Below are 16372 nucleotides of genomic sequence, written 5' to 3'. Positions count from 1 at the left end.
ATCGGCGCGTATGTGTGTGTTTGTGTGTGTGTGTGTGTGTGTGTGTGTGTGTGTGTGTGTGTGTGTGTGTGTGGGGTGTCAACACTGCAAAAAGAAACGATTAAATCAAATAAATTTAAAATAAATAAAACACAACCAGTTGCTGTGACATTTATTATGCACAACACGTTACGTCACATTGTTTCTTTGCGCTCCCTTGACGCTTTACGTCTAGGGTGATATCTGACTTGTTTCATTCAAACCCAACTTTGCAGAATGTTTATACACTCTTGTTGTGTGAAGTAGGCACCATTCTATTATGATAGACGTTTCGTGCAACACTTTCAGCCCAAAAGGTAGGTTAGCAAAAATATTTGTTGTAAATACAGTGGAACCCCCCCTTTAACACTTTAGACAAATCCGAGAAAGTCGGGTCTTATTAAGGGGAGAGTCGTAAAATAGAGGTACATTTACAGAGGTTACGAAGAGAAAATCTAAAAAAAAAAACAAGGTCTGGAAAGGGGGTAAGTCTTGAAAGAAAGGTTCCTCTATATTGTTGTATAGTACACGCACACGAGACACGACAGTGGGCAACAGACAGAATGAGCGTTAATACCGCTACACTCTGATACGGCGAGACAGTCTAACAATCTATACGAGTTAGTCTTGTAATGATGTTAATATCATTGTACACAATGCTGCACAAGGTCACGTGACGATGCACACTTCCAGGTGGCGACATACATGCCATTAGACTAGCATCCTAATAATTGAATACGGTCGTAATACTGTTGAATATTGTCAACCTTCACTTCAAGAGTTCCAGGAAAACTAATGCATAGGATGGCATCAGTCTTCCTCCTCGTCTAGTCGCCCATATGAGAAACTGCTGTCCTCCACTTTATCCTCCGTGTAGCGAGGGCTGGCGTCCACAGCGGTGTTGAGGGAAATCTGAGAACAGGCGGTTACGCACGTGAAACACCTTTAGGTACCAGGGCCGAGGTGCACGAAGCAAAAGTGGGTGGGAGCCAGCACCGGGGTCTGATTGGTTGACATTGAGATTTGTGGTCATTTCAACCAATCACGCGGCTGGCTTCAACCCACTTGGGTGGCACCCACTGACCTACTTTCGCCCCGTGCACTTAGCCCCAGGTCTCACAGGGTAGAACGTTGGGTGTAGTCGAGGCTAATCAGACAATATTCACATATAACTGACAAGTTTGTGTACGTTGTGGAAGAGTTGAATATTGATCAGTTCAAGATGCGACTAGACATGGAAGTCTTTACTCAATGAAGAAAAGTCTTTATGAGTATGATGAGTGACAGTTGATACACAAGTTGAAAATTACGCAATCATATTCAGACTCTCAAAAATGTGGAATGTAATGAGGGGACGTAACAATTTAAGGCCGCCATTTCTATTCGTTGTCCCAGGCTATTGCCTATAACCTAAGAGTTGTCCACCCTTGGGAATACTGGGGCAAACAAACCCATGTGACATTGTAAGCCAATCACTAGCGAGCAGCGTGTCTCCTCGTGTGATCGTCGATCTGTGCCTGTGAAATCATGCGAACATCTGACATCCCAGTGAAAGTTAGCTCCCATCTGTGTTTTCTGCATCGTCCGCTATAACGCTCTTTTTGTTCTAAAGTACACACATCGGAACTTAGTATTTATTTCCAATTTGATCGCGTCCTTCAGTGCAAAACCTGTAATAGATCGCCGACCACGCGTGAAGACACACCGCTCACCGGTGAGTGGTCTACAGCGTCTCGTGGGTTTGTTTGCCTCAGTATTTCCAACAAAAAGCAACTCTTTCTCAACGCATGAAAACCCGAATGAGTTATATCCGGAATTCGTCTATTAAAGCATTGTTGTAAACCCGAAGAGAAATGTCACTGGGAAAAACGACATGATAATTATGTTTCTGGAGCAAGAAAGGTTCGCTGCTCAGATTCGGCTACGATTGCTGTTGACTGTTTAGACTGTAAAAGAAGGTAAGAGTTGAGTGAACGTCGGCGAATACGTGTGTGTGTGTGCTTCCATTGTCAACAAGTAGTATACCAGCAGCTTCTTTCGTAGCAAAGGAGCCTCGCTGAAAATATGTAAAGGAATGAAGACCAAGCAGAGCTACAGGAAAAACGAAAAAATAAGAAAAGAAAGCAAACACTGGCATTTTCATTCGAGTCAGTGTACGTTGGACCCAGGACACTGCCAGCTCCCCTCCCACATGTACAGACTGAAAATCTCAGACACTGCCCAATGCCCGTGTCATACGGGCATACAATCCCCCATCCATATCCTGCAGTCCTGCCCCTCCCGAGACGCAAGTCATGGCCCAGTCCAGTGGAGGCCCATGAGTTTTGGGTGCCGGTGTAACACGAGAAAATTACCCCCACGAGATTTTTACTCCAGAGTAAAAAAAACCACGAAAATTTTACTCCCTCTACAAAAAAACTACTCCCCCCATAACACGAGAAAATAACTTCCATCGACATGTGTGTTGTGAGTCAACATTTCGGTCGAAAATGTTACTCCCCTAACGAATAAATTATTCCACCCTAACACGAGCAATTTACTGCCCACGCCAAGTGTACGCAACTTTTACTCCCCTGTCCCCTGTTAGTCTTGGTGGTGGAAGGGGTGGAGGGAGGGTAGCGCGACATTTGCTTGCGCGAGATCACATATTGGCATTATTCCTTCGCCCGCATCCCATTTTCGCGTACGAGATTTGTACTGGAAGTCAAAATTTGGGGAGTCAAAATTTCGTGGAGGGAGTAATTTGTTCGTACCTTGGGGAGTTCTTTTCTCGTACGAAAGGTGTACTCCGGAGTAAACTTTTCGTGGGTAAAAATTTCGTGTTACACCGGCAACGTCGCTGCGGCGGACTGCGGACTTCGCCCTACAGACCGGATTTAAGATTTGGCATGGCTGGGAACGCAAATGAAGAAGAAGATACTAACCCCTTCATCGGTGGCGACAGGAGCCTGCTTCAGCAGCACACAGAAAGGGCAGAAGATGATGTTGATGATGGCCATACCCCGCATCAGCCTGTACATCCAAACACACTATTCATCATCATCGTTCATCATCATCATCATCATCATCATCATCATCATCATCATCGTCGTAAACATACCACTCCTCAGCATGTATATCTAAACAAATTATTTATCATCCTCGGTCATCGTCATCGTCATAGTCATGGTCGTGAACATACCACGCATCAGCATGTTCATCTAAACAAGTTAGTCATCATTATCGTTCATCTTCATTGTCGTCGTCATCATCATCATCATCATCATCATAATCATCGTCGTGAACATACCACGCATCAGCCTGTACAACCTAACAAATTATTCATTTTCATCGGTCATCTTCATTGTCAACATCATCATCGTCGTAAACATATCACGCATCAGCATGTTCATCTTAATAAATTCTTCTCCATCATCGTCGTCATCATCATCCTCTTCATCGTCATCATCATCAGAAACATCTTTGGCATGTGAAAAGCACGTCACTTTGTAAACGGTACTCCTGTACCATTTTCGGTACACCTGCTATGTGTCACCCATTTTACAATGGAATTTTCCAACTGCTTTCACGTTACTCACTAGCTGAGCCCGCAGTTGACTTCACAAAGGCTTAAGGCCAAATTAATATCAGTATGTACAACTCTTTTGAGACAGGACCCCGTACTGTCATTTGCCTATCGGTGTGTTTGCTGGCACAAAATGCTATTAATAGACGTAACACTCACCAAGGGAATCCTACCGCTTTTACGATAATTCCTGCCATAGATGGTCCTGAAAGTAGATCATTGTTGGAGATATCAAGTGACACATTCCTAAAACACGACTTATTCCCCCCTCTGCTTCTTCACCTCTGTAAACTTGTAGAGCTAGTTATTTTTCGATAATGACCCAGCAACCAAACAAATAACGACCCAGCAACAGCCTGAATCCTCGATAGTGCAATGGGTTGAGAAGTTGTTCTGTTTCGGTACTACGTTTTGCGACTGAAAAGTTCCGAACGCTCTAATGTACGAAGTATACATCTCTGGAGCAAACAATACAAACATACCGCATTTAAATTAACAACTACAGGCCTGAACACATGAATCTCCATATAAAATCCATGAGTTCGGTTGTTTTCTGAATCTAGATCTGCCGTGCTCAAACGTTCATCACAAGCAATTTCACAAGGCAAGTAACTCATACTTTGTCTAGCGACAAGAGTAGTTCCCCTTCTTTTCACTCAGTTTCTTCGACAACAGACTGCAATCCGACGGTCAGTTTTCAACAATACTTCATTTAATAAACAGATCACACGCAACCAAATGCACACATCTCATCAATTTAAACAACATAAAGCGGTTTCATACACTATTTTTTCCCAGAAAACTGAACTTCATACAGTTTTTAACGTTGGAACACGGGTGCAAAAGTTCGTCTGCTAGTCCCATTTGACGAAAGAACATTATCCTAAGCGATACCAAAACATATACAGAACACACAATATCTGCCTTTGCCGCCACAGCAGAATAACAGCATATCTGTGTACTTGATTTTAGTCCAAAATAGGAAAACTGACAAGAAGTGTTAACAGAATGGAATGATTTGCACGGATCTATACAACCGCGCATTAATCGATCGCCTGCGCAGGTTGACTGGTTGAGTGAATAGGATTCGATCAAACTTTCGCAAAAAAACTCCTCTTTTCTTTGAATAACTGAAGAAAGGAGGAATAAAGAGGTTACACACCTCGTCTCAGTGATTATAAAAAATAATGGTCTCAGTTCGCGGTCATGAAAAAGCTCGCTAAAGCTCGCATTTTTCATGATCCGCTAACTTCGACCATTATTTTTAATAATCACTGAGACTCGGCATGTAACCTGCGTGTGTGTGTGAGTCTGCGCATGAGACAGTGATCACAATAAAATGACATAACTGTATGTAAGATTCAGAAACGCTTAGTACCTGGATCACCAAAAGTCTTCCTTTGTTCATTCCGTCAAAGAATAAAGGAACAGTAAAACATATTCAGGACAGAAACCATAACATGTAGAGGTTACATGCCGAGTCTCAGTGATTATTAAAAATAATGGTCGAAGTTAGCGGATCATGAAAAATGCGAGCTTTAGCGAGCTTTTTCATGACCGCGAACTGAGACCATTATTTTTTATAATCACTGAGACGAGGTGTGTAACCTCTTTATTCCTCCTTTCTTCAGTTATTCAAAGAAAAGAGGAGTTTTTTTGCGAAAGTTTGATCGAATCCTATTCACTCAACCAGTCAACCTGCGCAGGCGATCGATTAATGCGCGGTTGTATAGATCCGTGCAAATCATTCCATTCTGTTAACACTTCTTGTCAGTTTTCCTATTTTGGACTAAAATCAAGTACACAGATATGCTGTTATTCTGCTGTGGCGGCAAAGGCAGATATTGTGTGTTCTGTATATGTTTTGGTATCGCTTAGGATAATGTTCTTTCGTCAAATGGGACTAGCAGACGAACTTTTGCACCCGTGTTCCAACGTTAAAAACTGTATGAAGTTCAGTTTTCTGGGAAAAAATAGTGTATGAAACCGCTTTATGTTGTTTAAATTGATGAGATGTGTGCATTTGGTTGCGTGTGATCTGTTTATTAAATGAAATATTGTTGAAAACTGACCGTCGGATTGCAGTCTGTTGTCGAAGAAACTGAGTGAAAAGAAGGGGAACTACTCTTGTCGCTAGACAAAGTATGAGTTACTTGCCTTGTGAAATTGCTTGTGATGAACGTTTGAGCACGGCAGATCTAGATTCAGAAAACAACCGAACTCATGGATTTTATATGGAGATTCATGTGTTCAGGCCTGTAGTTGTTAATTTAAATGCGGTATGTTTGTATTGTTTGCTCCAGAGATGTATACTTCGTACATTAGAGCGTTCGTCACCTTTTCAGTCGCAAAAAGTAGTACCGAAACAGAACAACTTCTCAACCCATTGCACTATCGAGGATTCAGGCTGTTGCTGGGTCGTTATTTGTTTGGTTGCTGGGTCATTATCGAAAAATAACTAGCTCTACAAGTTTACAGAGGTAAAGAAGCAGAGGGGGAAATAATAGCTGTTACTCTGCTTATGAGACAGTGATCAGAATATGAGTTACACTTTGTGTTAGATTCAGAAACACTTAGTACCCGGATAATAAAAAGTCTTCATTTGATAATTTTGTTAAAAGAAAAAGGACATTAAAAATTGTAAGACAGAAATCATTAAATAAGCTGTGTGTGTGTGAGTGCGTGCGACGGTGCGTGCGTGCGTGCGGCGGTACGTGCAGCCGGTGCGTGCAGCCGGTGTGCGGGTGAGACAATGGTTAGAATGAAGTGACTAAATCTTTGTGTTTGATTAAAAAAAAAAAAGTCGCGTAAGGCGAAAATACAATATTTAGTCAAGTAGCTGTCGAACTCACAGAATGAAACTGAACGCAATGCCATTTTTCAGCAAGACCGTATACTCGTAGCATCGTCAGTCCACCGCTCATGGCAAAGGCAGTGAAATTGACAAGAAGAGCGGGGTAGTAGTTGCGCTAATAGTTATAAGAAGGATAGCACGCTTTTCTGTACCTCTCTTTGTTTTAACTTTCTGAGCGTGTTTTTAATCCAAACATATCATATCTATATGTTTTTTGGAATCAGGAACCGACAAGGAATAAGATGAAAGTGTTTTTAAATTGATTTGGACAATTTGATTTTGATAATAATTTTTATATATTTAATTTTCAGAGCTTGTTTGTAATCCGAATATAACATATTTATATGTTTTTGGAATCAGCAAATGATGGAGAATAAGATGAACGTAAATTTGGATCGTTTTATAAATTTTTATTTTTTTTTTACAATTTTCCGATTTTTAATGACCAAAGTCATTAATTAATTTTTAAGCCACCAAGCTGAAATGCAATACCGAAGTCCGGGCTTCGTCGAAGATTACTTGACCAAAATTTGAACCAATTTGGTTGAAAAATGAGGGCGTGACAGTGCCGCCTCAACTTTCACGAAAAGCCGGATATGACGTCATCAAAGACATTTATCAAAAAAATGAAAAAAAAGTTCGGGGATTTCATACCCAGGAACTCTCATGTCAAATTTCATAAAGATCGGTCCAGTAGTTTAGTCTGAATCGCTCTACACACACACACAGACAGACAGACACACACACACACACACGCACATACACCACGACCCTCGTTTCGATTCCCCCTCGATGTTAAAATATTTAGTCAAAACTTGACTAAATATAAAAAGCCACAGTAAGACAATATTTATGTCTGAAAACATAACATAAACATTTGCGTCATAAATGCAAAAGAAGGGGAACTAACCCACAGAGTAGGCGAGGCAGACGGCGAGCTGCACGATGGCGTAGACACAGCCGTAGAACGAGTCGTGACGTGTGTCCACCAGCAGAGCCAGGAGCGGCATCACTGCGGCGTCCGTTATGCCTGTTTAACACACGTAAATATATATAACATATACAGGCGCGCGCACACACCCACACGCACATACATGCTCACGCTCGCAGACATACACAAACACACGCACTCGCTCTCACACACACACACACACACACACACACACACACACACACACACACACACACACACACACACACACACGTCCAAACAATTGTCAAATGCAAACTAAACAATTTTTTAAATAAACTTTCAACAGGCTTCAAAAATTCGACCTTGGCCAATTTTGAGATTTTTTCCGGGTCTTCTCTTTCCCAAACAATCTTATTAACAACTGCAAGAAAAAAACAAAAGCCTAACAATTCAGAGAGGGGGGGGGGGGGGGTCCGACACAAACAAATATAAAAACGTTTCCTGTGCTCAGAAACACTTTCAGTACTTTGCAGAAGAGATGGAAGGACTGACGTCATTGCGAAATCTCGTATAGGTGCAAATCTGTACCAAAAAGTACTAAACCTCCAGGTTCTACGTTAGTATTCAGTCCACTCTTCGAATTAAGTTGTATTGCCTTTGTGGGGGCGTCGGCGTGGGAGGAAAATGGCCGACACATGCAAAATAAGATTGGGGTAAAAAAACAGTACTCTGGGGCCAGCTGCCTGGGATCTGTTTTGCGCTTGAAAGTTTTGCTTACAGTAAAGATCACTGAGTGGCCGTACGTGTTTATTAATTTGTATGCGGTAAGCCTATATCATGCAACTCTTACTGGGAGCATTTATTTTCAACATGATTTTATTCAGAATATTCGTTACAAATGATGTTTTCACAGAGACATGTAAGCGTACAGTTAAGGACGCACTGATTTTGGCGGATTCCAAGGTTACAATACAAATGGAGGAGTTTAGGAGGGAAACCTGCAATAAATATTGAGGCAAAACAAGAGAAATAAACACAACACAAAAGACCATGACTACTACCGAAAGAAGAAGAAGAAGAAGAAGAAGAAGAAGAAGAAGAAGAAGAAGAAGAAGAAGAAGAAGAAGAAGAAGAAAAGCATTTCCTTAATTGAAATTAGAAATTCGAGAAAAAAAATCCAATGCCATAAATACAAAGAGATACAGGCACAGAGATAGACACAGACACTCAGACAGACAAGAGATAGAGAAACTGTCTGTCTACTATACTAAGTTGAGTAGTTCTGACCTAATCCCAGACCAAGTCCAAGATGGGGCAGAATGAGTTGCGGGACTTCATTTGCAAACGGAAGCTGAAAAAGATAAACTTTGCATTATATTGACAGTACGTTGTTCGTTATGTATGGGATCAGTTTCAGAATCGTGGACACACACACACACACACACACACACACACACACACACACACACACACACACACACACACACACACACACGTACAACACCATCTCCATTTGCCAGATACAAAGTAGATGTGCAGACGTTGCCTTTTCAGTGTAGTTTCTAGCACTCAATGTGCTGTAGCTGGGGTTTTGTTTATTTGTCCTCCTCGCAAAAGGATCAAAGCTTTAAAAGCTTTGAAGCCTTTTTGAGTTTTCTAACATCTTCTTCCTTCTTTGTTCATTGGCTGAAACTTCCACGTTTTTGTACGAGTATGACAGTTTTTACTTCGCCTTTTAGGCAGCCGTACGCCGCCTTCGGGGGATGCATTAATGGTATAATTTTATTCGTGTTCCTACATGAATAACCCACCTAACACTGACATAGATCTTATCCGTGCGGAACTGGTCTTGTGCTTGCAGTAACACGTGTGAGTTTCTCAACCATTCTAAAGTCGTTTTCTCTATTATAAAAAATACATTAAAAAAGAGTCCATATCACCGCAAAAAACATCTTTCACCACTCAAAAAAACAAACAACCGACCAAGGAGTTAAACAGCTGATCTGTAATGGTTATATCCTGGTGACACTGCATCCCGAACAATGAACACATTCAGAAATACATGTTTGCGGGATGTCACTGGATCAATAAACTAGAATGTGAAGGCTTCAAGGTATTCAAGTAAGTTGATTACAAAAATCAGTCTCACTATATATTTATAGTCACGGCTTCTCAGCTTTTTGTTTTGTACACAGAATAAGCTGAAGAGAGCTACACAACTGAATTTTCCATGAAATTTGCCTGTATATTGTTTGTTGGTTGGTTTGTCAATGTAAATCAAATCAGTGTCAACGATGTTTCTGGACACAACTTCCTGACGTCTATGCATGAAGCGGGATTTCAAATACATAGTAGTACTACTTTTTCTTTAAGGTTTTCTACTGAGAGATAATAACATTCCAACCCCAAACCCAAACACTGCAGTGTTTGAGCAAATTGAAAAAGCTTACTGTAAGGCAGAGAAAGTGATCACTTTAAGGCCAAAAGTACTAGCTACACTCCCAACACGAACCCTCACACATAGACAGACACCCTTTACCTGTGTAAGTATGTAAGCCACGCTAGCAGGTGACGCTACCCCACCGCAAACAACGCAGTCGGCGTAAAAAACGCTAAGTCAAAAGTCAACACTTTTACACTCCTACCGCTACCCTTTACTATACCCCCCACCTACACAAACGCGTAACGTCCTACAGTCTGTGTCCAGTCCGAAAAACAATTTGGGATTAGTCTAATGTGTCCGTGAGATGACTTACAAATTGGACTCCTTTTTGCAAACGTGCGAAAGTACAAGGACACATCTGCGAGTGGTGGAAACTAGGGCGCCGGGGGCAAAAAACGGGTAGCCGTTTGTTTGGCTCGTTTTCTAATACTTTATACACTAAGTCTTGTTTAGTTTGTATTTTTTTTAGCTGATGGCGTAGCTCAACTTGAACAGACTTTTTAAAGATCGAGGCGGCTGCTATGGTTTGGACACGGTTTCTGCATGGTCTTTCAAATCAGTTCTAGTACCAAGGTATTACTGTCTTAAAACGACGGACTTCGGAAATGTATATGAAGGTTTTTTTGTGTGGACGTAGTAGAGTTGAATCCCTTCAAAAACAGCGATACACACATTGTGATTGATCACTTGTGACACGCGATCACAGACGGCACAGTTACAATGAATTCCGATGTGTGTTTTGTGAGCTGTCCGCTCGGTTTGAAGCTCATTTCTGTTTAAAAAGAAAAAGAAAAAAAGTAAAGGCTCTTTACATTCAAAGATAAAAATCTCTTCACTTCAAAAAAATTATACACATCGGAAATCACTTCCGCTATGATCGCTTGCCTGTGCCGACCATGCAGTGGCTACGTGTATTGAGGCCAAACACACGGCCCAGCCACAGAAAAGCGTCAGATGACTTACACAGACAAGGCAGACCGAAATGAGCAGGATACAGGCCAATGTGCAGATCCATCTGCAACACAGAGATTACAAGTGAAGTGAAACCTACTTCATTTGTAATCATCTCATATCTATTCAGGATTTATTAATGCATGCAACGGTCAAAATGTCTGTGTTTGTAAATGTGAACACTTTTATTTTATCTCTCGCCAACTTCCTTCTCTTTCTCTTTGCCTGTTCTTTTTTTTTTATCCAAAAGGGAAGAGTGATATTCACAGTTGTGGCAGACAGAAAGTGTGGACGACTTTTCACAGTACAGAAGTCAGATTTAGTTCGGAAACTTCGGAGCTCAAGCAACAAAATACAAGGTAATGCCATAAATTATGCTTATCGGAAGACGTACATTTAGGGCGGTACATTTGGATCGCCCAAAAGAAAAATCGAAAAAAAAGAGTTTTGGGGTAATTATTTGAGTGCCCTTTGGCCCATTAAATTGACTATAGTTTGCAAGAAAGGAATGCGTACAAAGTCTTTGAGAAGAGGATTAGCATGTTTGTACTGCTTACCTTCCCACGCGACGCGCGACGAGACCAAAGCAGTTGGTTCCAATCAGGTATCCAATACTGTCAGGCAGAAACACCAGTCCTGTGAAAGTATTGTTTTAATTAAAAATTCTGCATTTCCGATTTTTTTCCCCTCAACACTTCAAGTGTTGTTGATTTTCGTCGTGGTTTAGTTATTACGAGTTTGGTATGGGTATAATCACGTGGTTTCATCACAACTGTCATTATGATCTTATGTCATATAGTTTCGTTGGTTGGCATAATGATAATTGTTGCGATTTTAATCTGTAGAAACAGCTATTAAAACATGTTGAACTTGATGATTATTCAAACAAGTACCGTGATTTCCGGACTGCAAGGCCTGTCTTTCTTCCAAAACTAAACTACCGCCCCAAAGATTACCTTGATGACAATTCCCCCATGATAAACAGGTACAACAATTAGATATATTTCCATCCACAAAGACCATGCACTGCATAGTGTAATATTTCAACATGGTGTGTGTTTGTTGCCTGTATGGCTGGATGTGGTGCTGAAATATCATTTTCCACCTTAATGTTAAAATGAACAGGGACATTATGGTTACCTTTTCTAATGTAAGTTATCTAACCATCTCATCGTATAGTATCGTATCGTATCAGTATTGTTCCCTGGCCTCGGTCTTTGGTCAGTTACCCATACTTTTTGATCTGACGCAATAGTTCTGTCCCAAGGCCGGTCGAATGTCCAATATCTTTGACGTGACTGCTGTCTTTTGAAACACATTTTTTTGCGGCCAGGACATAGTGACCATAGATATCTTGAATGCAGGTCCAACTGACATATTTTGATTTAATGATATGTATGTCTGTGTTTGTATGTGTGTGTGTGTGTGTGTGTGTGTGTTTGTGTGTGTGTGTGTGTGTGTGTGTGTGTGTGTGTGTGTGTGTGTGTGTGAGAGAGACAGAGACAGACAGAGACAGAGAGCGAGAGAGAGAGAGAGAGAGAGAGAGAGAGAGAGAGAGAGAGAGAGAGAGAGTTTGGGGTCTGGGTTCTGTGTCTGGGAACAAGACTGTCGTATGTTGTCTTACCAAGTTGCCACTTTTCCACATGCATGGTTTTCATGACCCACAGAGGTACAGTGGGCTCCAGCACCGCCATGGACATCGTGGTCAGCATCACGGCGCCTGGTGGACACACAGATATATATACATTGTCATTGGCATAAACACACATAGACATATAGGGGGAGGATTGAGGGGGGGGGGGGGGTAGTTCAGTCGTTAGCGGCGCTTACTTCAAAACCAGTTGTCGCTAACGGCGTGGGTTCGATCCCCACATTCGGCAAGGGATTTATTTCCCACAGTCAACTTTGTGTCACCTCGTTGTCCGAACACCCCCGTGTGCACGCATGCGCACGATAAAGAACCCGAAATATGAATACAAGCATGCAGAAAAAAATGGGTAGCGCCGGACTGTATAGCTTACTTTCCTCAGTTTGTTTGTTCGTTCATGGGCTGAAACTCCCACGGCTTTTACGTGTATGACCGTTTTTACCCCGCCATTTAAGCAGCCATACGCCGCTGTCGGAGGAAGCATGCTGGGTATTTTCGTGTTTCTATAACCCACCGAACTCTGACATGGATTACAGGATCTTTTTCGTGCGCACTTGGTCTTGTGCTTGCGTGTACACACGGGGGTGTTCAGACACCGAGGAGAGTCTGCACACAAAGTTGACTCTGAGAAATAAATCTCTCGCCGAACGTGGGGACGAACTCACGCTGACAGCGGCCAACTGGATACAAATCCAGCGCGCTACCGACTGAGCTACATCCCCGCCCTGACTGAGCTACATCCCCGCCCTGACTGAGCTACATCCCCGCCCACTTTCCCCAGGGAGAAAGCAGTCCGAATTTCCATGAGAGTAACTGCACAGGACTAAATGACATCTTATCCTTATTCTTATCATTATAGACAGACTCAAACTCTCTCTCTCTCTCAAACACACACACACACACACACACACACACACACACACACACACACACACACACACACACACACATCAAGGTAACTCCAAATCACTAAACTAATTTAAATTGAAAGGTTGAATGACGGACAACACCACTCACCAGAGGCAACCAAAATGTAAGGGTCCCGCAAGAGGATATGTAAAGGAGTGAATTTTGTGGCGGCCTGAAAAATAGAGTAATGTTCAGTAATCTTGAAGTCCTGTGCATGATATTTTCAGTGAGTGACTGGTACTAATGAAAAGACGATGTAACAACACCAACAGAAACAACTAAAATGGAGCGATTTGAAAACGTCGAACAACAACATCAACACTCTGACAATGTATGAAATGACTAGTCTTTAAAGTCTGAAAAGAATTGTAGAAATGTATGGGAAAAAATATGTTCTTATATTGATGCGAAAACATCTTGATTATGATTAAAGACATTTTACAATAGCACGGCGTTTAACAAAACAAACAGTGTGTACTGAAGATATGCAGTTTAACAGATACGGCAAGCAAATAGCACATCGAGCCAAAATGTGTTTGTTTAAACTCTTACAGATTAGTCATGGTATCTGTGTTACCTTAGAAAATCATGCTTATTATTCTTTGTCAGTTAAGAGTCGATGCACTTACCCCTTCCTTTGGTTGAAGCCCAAGTACAAAGAACTGGAACACTGGGTAGAAAAATAAGCCAACGATTAACACAGCATTGTCCTAAAGCACACACTTACACACACACACACACCCACACACACACACACACACACACACACACACACACACACACACACACACACACATACACACATACACACACAAACACCCCCCCCACACACACACACACACATACACACACACACACAACATTCACTTTTCCCTTAGCTGCAGGAATATCCTGTCCATCAAAACTAAGAAAAATGTATCAGCATATTCAAAGCTTTTTAAGTACTACACTTACAAGATGTTCAATGCATTTAATTTCAGAAAGCCGAAGAACCCTATCCCCCAGTCATTTTTCCGCAGTTTAGAAATGATACATTACCATACAATATCTGACAGATGACCCACGCGCAAACACTTATATACAATTTTTGTTTAATTGAATGCCTCACCAAGGTCAAGCAAGGTCAGGGCACTGATGATGAGGAAAGGCGTCACCTTGCCCACAAACGTGTACATGAAGCCGCCATACGGGTAGCCAACTGAAACCATAGACACATTATTTTCTTCTTCTTGTCGTTCACTGTTAGATCGTCAGTCCGGACTGCAGGGCGAAATATTTATTTTAACTATCGTGACATTTGTCTTTTACGAAATAGGCAAACGTGTGATACAAAAAAACAGAAACCTGTATAGACACAAACAAACAAACAAACTCACACACTTTCACAATAAAGTGAAAATACCAACAATAAGTAACTGTAAAACGGATAGAAACGAATGCCATGCCAGAGGAACAACGTGTAATATAAAGACGCTTAACTGGTAATTATACTTTCCAACTTATCTGATCTTTGTTTCGCAAAGGTTAAGGGGTAAGACTAAGGAATTTAGCCGTATTGACAACTACGATGGAAACCCTTATTGATTCTAAACCGCAATGCGACAGGTCGAACGTTCCCCCTACAAGGTCATAATCACAAAACAAATTGATCGACTGTGTCTGTACATTGTTTAATCATTTGCAACTGTTGATATAATGTGTATTAAATTAAATATACTATTTACATAGAATTCCAACGGCGGCGCCTCCCATGGCGATGCCCATCGCTTTGCTGCGACCCCTGTCGTCAGGGTAACGCTCTGCCACCAGGCTCATTCCTGTTGGACAAAAATCATATGATAGTAACGATGCTAATGATAATGAAGACTTGATTTTTCGTCCTTCTCATATGAAGTTACGACGATGTATAACATAAATTAACACACACCTAAACATCGGGGACACACACACACACACACACATACAAACACACACACACACACACACACACACGAACACACACACACACACACACACACACACACACACACACACACACAAACACACACACACACACACACACACACACACACATACAAACACACCTAAAGTGCCTAAAGACTGCACATTCACCAAATGGCTGTGGATAGTGGTCAACATTTTTAGAATTAAGTCTAAAGAGAATTGGTTATAAAAACAAAATGGTAAATTACAGGACGTTTGATTTATGACAAAACAAAACATAACATGTAATATTTCGTTTTGTCATAAAGTACACGTTCCAATAACTTACCATTCTGGATCTTTTATTCTGAATGTTGGAACGTTTGTGGATTTAAAACTAAAGAGAGCTTTACACGAGAAAGAGAGCTTTACACGAGAAAGAGAGAGAGAAAGAGAGAGAGAGAGAGAGAGAGGGAGAGAGAGAGAGAGAGAGAGAGGGATAGAGAGAGGGAGAAAGAGGGGAGAGAGAGATGGAGACAAAGAGAGAGGGAGAGAGAGAGGGGGAGAGAGAGGGAGAGAAAGAGAGAAAGGGAGAAAGAGGGGGAGAAAGAGAGAGAGAGGGGAAGAGAGTGAGAGAGAGAGAGAGGGAGAGACAGAGACAGAGACAGAGACACCGAGAGACAGCCAGCCAGAGGGAGAGAGAAAGAGAGAGAGAGAGAGAGACAGAGACAGAGACAAAGACATAGACAGATACAGAGAGACAGACAGACAGACAGACAGACAGAGAGAGACAGATAGACAGAGAAACAGAGACAGAGAGAGAGGGGGAGAGAGGTAGAGAGAGAGTAAATCAAAGACGCTAACCTGCTATGGAGGAAGCTGCAGAACCCAGGCCCTGTACCCCCCTGGCCAACAATAGCGGGACGAAAGTCTGAGACACCGCGAACACTGCAAGCAAGCACAGACACGAACACAAATAGATCAAGCATGAGAACGCAAGATGCTGGCATCCATATACACCTATTTACTGATTAAAAAGAAACAGTTCTGCTTCTATATAATAAGCCTACTCTCAATCAGACAATCAAGTTGTATTGCATTGTGTTCTCTTTTGTTTTTATTGTATTGTATTGTATCTTGGTGTCGTG

General features: G+C 41.7%; 1 protein-coding gene across 1 annotated transcript in view; it reads right to left on the bottom strand.

Annotated features, from left to right (window-relative positions):
* Positions 1–164: 164 nt before the first annotated feature.
* The window catches only part of LOC138983086 (synaptic vesicular amine transporter-like), an 18182-nt gene continuing 1974 nt past the window's right edge, over positions 165–16372 (bottom strand). Inside the window, exons 4-16 of the mRNA XM_070356493.1 lie at positions 16089–16172; positions 15026–15118; positions 14410–14499; positions 13931–13971; positions 13410–13473; positions 12369–12464; positions 11302–11380; positions 10757–10808; positions 8638–8701; positions 7348–7467; positions 3743–3788; positions 2943–3030; positions 165–930 (exon numbers count right to left, since the gene is read on the bottom strand). Of these exons, the coding sequence (XP_070212594.1) occupies positions 829–930; positions 2943–3030; positions 3743–3788; positions 7348–7467; positions 8638–8701; positions 10757–10808; positions 11302–11380; positions 12369–12464; positions 13410–13473; positions 13931–13971; positions 14410–14499; positions 15026–15118; positions 16089–16172 (1019 nt within the window). The 3' untranslated portion in view covers positions 165–828. The remainder of the gene's footprint in view (positions 931–2942; positions 3031–3742; positions 3789–7347; positions 7468–8637; positions 8702–10756; positions 10809–11301; positions 11381–12368; positions 12465–13409; positions 13474–13930; positions 13972–14409; positions 14500–15025; positions 15119–16088; positions 16173–16372) is intronic.

The sequence above is a fragment of the Littorina saxatilis genome, linkage group LG12 (genome assembly GCF_037325665.1).
Source record: "Littorina saxatilis isolate snail1 linkage group LG12, US_GU_Lsax_2.0, whole genome shotgun sequence".
In the NCBI taxonomy this organism is placed as follows: Eukaryota; Metazoa; Mollusca; class Gastropoda; order Littorinimorpha; family Littorinidae; genus Littorina; species Littorina saxatilis.
This window is presented reverse-complemented; position numbering and strand designations above follow the sequence as displayed.